The sequence below is a fragment of the Bison bison genome, unplaced genomic scaffold, assembly GCF_000754665.1.
Source record: "Bison bison bison isolate TAMUID 2011002044 unplaced genomic scaffold, Bison_UMD1.0 scf7180017864280, whole genome shotgun sequence".
In the NCBI taxonomy this organism is placed as follows: domain Eukaryota; kingdom Metazoa; phylum Chordata; class Mammalia; order Artiodactyla; family Bovidae; genus Bison; species Bison bison.
In genome coordinates this window covers 4,679,094-4,681,475 of record NW_011494852.1, presented here as the reverse complement: position 1 = coordinate 4,681,475, position 2,382 = coordinate 4,679,094, and the positions used below count along the sequence as shown (strand labels likewise).

General features: G+C 57.1%; 1 protein-coding gene across 1 annotated transcript; it reads right to left on the bottom strand.

Annotated features, from left to right (window-relative positions):
- Positions 1–797: 797 nt before the first annotated feature.
- SDHAF1 (succinate dehydrogenase complex assembly factor 1) lies at positions 798–1,899 on the bottom strand. Its single transcript, XM_010849050.1, has one exon. It carries the CDS (start codon positions 1,789–1,791, stop codon positions 1,435–1,437), a length of 357 nt encoding a protein of 118 aa, XP_010847352.1. The 5' UTR covers positions 1,792–1,899; the 3' UTR covers positions 798–1,434.
- Between the last annotated feature and the right edge of the window lie 483 nt (positions 1,900–2,382).

The window sequence follows — 2,382 nt, the reverse complement described above, 5'->3', positions numbered from 1 at the left end:
CATTGGGATTGGGGGAGAGACTGTGTTTCTCTTTGGTCCATCCTACCTTTGGGGATTCCCAGGTGGTGCAGGGGTAAAGAACCTGCCTGCCAATGCGGGAGACCCAAGAGACGTGGTTTCAATCCCTGGGTTGAGAAGATCCCCTGGAGTAGGAAATAGCAACCCATTCCAGTATTCCTGCCTGGAAAAAATTCTATGGACAAAGGAGCCTCACAGGCTACAGTCCATGGGGTTACAATGAGTCAGACAAGACTGAGCAGCAGGCATGCCATGGCATCCTACCTTTGATCTGAGCTCTGAGTTCCTTTCCTGAGGTCCTCCTCCTTTCAACTGCTTTTAATGGGTGCAAATACAGCTGAGGGCTACAAAATGCAGCACCTCAGGGAATGTCTAGCGCATGTCCCTGTGGGGGCATGGGAAGAGGTATGTCTGTGGCCTGTGGGTCCACCTCTCCTTTCCCACCCCTAGGCCTTGCTAACAACAATTCCAGCTTGTAGCTGAGGCTGGACTCCTTAGCCAGGTTTGAGGGTCCCACTACTACCGCAGGGGTTACCAGCCAGGCCTCCTCAGCTCCACCATTCCTCTTCTGACTCACTACCTTCCATTAAGAGGTCAACAGGGGCTTCCTTGGGGGTCAAACCAGGGTGGGTTCCCTCTATGGATCTGCCCAGGAGAAAGAACTATGCTGCTCCAACCAATCAGCCATTCTAGAGGGTTCCCCACACCCATCCCTGCCAGAGGGTCACTTCTTGATAACTATCAAAATCCCCCAAACACATCACATCTTTACCACCACCAACAGGGAAGTAAGCACACCCCCATTTTATTGCCTTTTTGTCCAACAGTCTTGAGAAGGGAAAGGAGCAGGAATCGGGGTGGGTGAGGGGAGGTTTCCCCTCAGAACCATCATGTATAGGTCTTGAGGGGGTCTTTAACTGATTAGCGGGGTGAGAGACCCCTTACCCCCTTCCTCACCAATCCCAGTTGGTCTCAATGGAGTAAAGATTTTTCTGAGGGGGTTTCCAGGCTTCTCACCGTCCATCAGGGCATCGTCCCAAACTCCTCCTCATCTGCTCTTCTCAGAGTTAAATACAGGAGAGAGGAGTCTCTTTGAGGAGCCAGCAGTGGTATTTCTCAGGGTTCTAGACAAGGGCGTCAGTCTCTTTCTGTCCAACAGAGGGGCGTCTTGGCTCCCCAGGCCTTAGGATAAGTAGCTTTCAGTTTGACAGTACGCCCCAAGCCTCATTGGTTAAGTCTGACCCGGTACCATACAGCAAGTAAAGCCGGGCATTTCTCGCCATCGCACCCCACGTCCCAGGAGGGTTCTTCAACTACCTCAATCTGTCGATTTAGTTTCTCAAGACCTCTCACTTTCCATTGGGGGGCTCCCCAGTCCTCAGTCCCCCTGAGCCATCCGGCGAGCCCTTCAGCCGGTCACCGTCCATCCAGCGGGGTCTTCGGTGTCCTCAGGCTGTCTAGCGGTTTCCTCGGGTCGTCACCTTCACCAGACAGGGTCCCTGGGGCCCCCGCGCCGTTGGACTCCTCGGTCGGGCCCCGCGTACGCACGAAGGCACCCATGGCCGTGGCGTGGCCCGAGCGTAGCATCTGGAGCTGGCGCCGACCGCGGCGGTACAGGTACTCGATGCGCAGTACGTCGGAGCGTGGCAGGCAGGCGTGCTGCCGGAACTCCGCCCGCACCCGTGCCTCGGCGCCCGGCTTCCCGCGCCCAGCGCGCAACAGTTCGCGGTACAGGCTCAGAACTTGCCTCTGCAACCGGCTGTGCCGGCTCATGGTAGCAGCTGGGCCGCGGGGCACGGAGCGGCGCCCGTGCACAAGCGGGAGAAGCGGTGAAACACAGCCATAGGAACTTCCGCCTCCCGCTCCCAGCTTTGCGGCGCCTTCGCGCCTCATAGGTTGTCGCTGCTTGTACGTCACAATGTTGTGTGTAAGGGGCGGAGCTAATGGTTCACTGGCCCGCCCCACTGGACATCTGTGTCCTTGAGAGGACGGTACTCCTGAGGGCCTGGAGGAGGAGGACGCTAGACGCTGAGACTCTTAGGTTTGGGGTCGGAAGAGACCAGGGGATCCTGACCTGACTCTTGGGTCCTGCGAGTGGAGAGAGCTAGAGGTTAGGATCCTTGTGTTCCCCAGAGCTCTGGGGGCACTGGGGGAGAGAAGACGGGCACACACGTGGGTTTATCCTCATTTATTAAAGCAACCATGGGAAGCTCCGTGCATCCCCACTCCCAGAGCAAGTGTACATCGAGGGCCCCAACCCCTGGGGACGGGAATACGCGGTAAAGTCCTGGGTCACAGCAGGCAGAACATGCTGAGAATATGCCGTGGGCTATAAGCCCCCAAACGCAGCCAGTTTGGGCCGGT

Bases quoted from the DNA above. Each gene is read 5' to 3' on its own strand.
- SDHAF1 (XM_010849050.1), bottom strand. From the start codon at position 1,791: ATGAGCCGGCACAGCCGGTTGCAGAGGCAAGTTCTGAGCCTGTACCGC.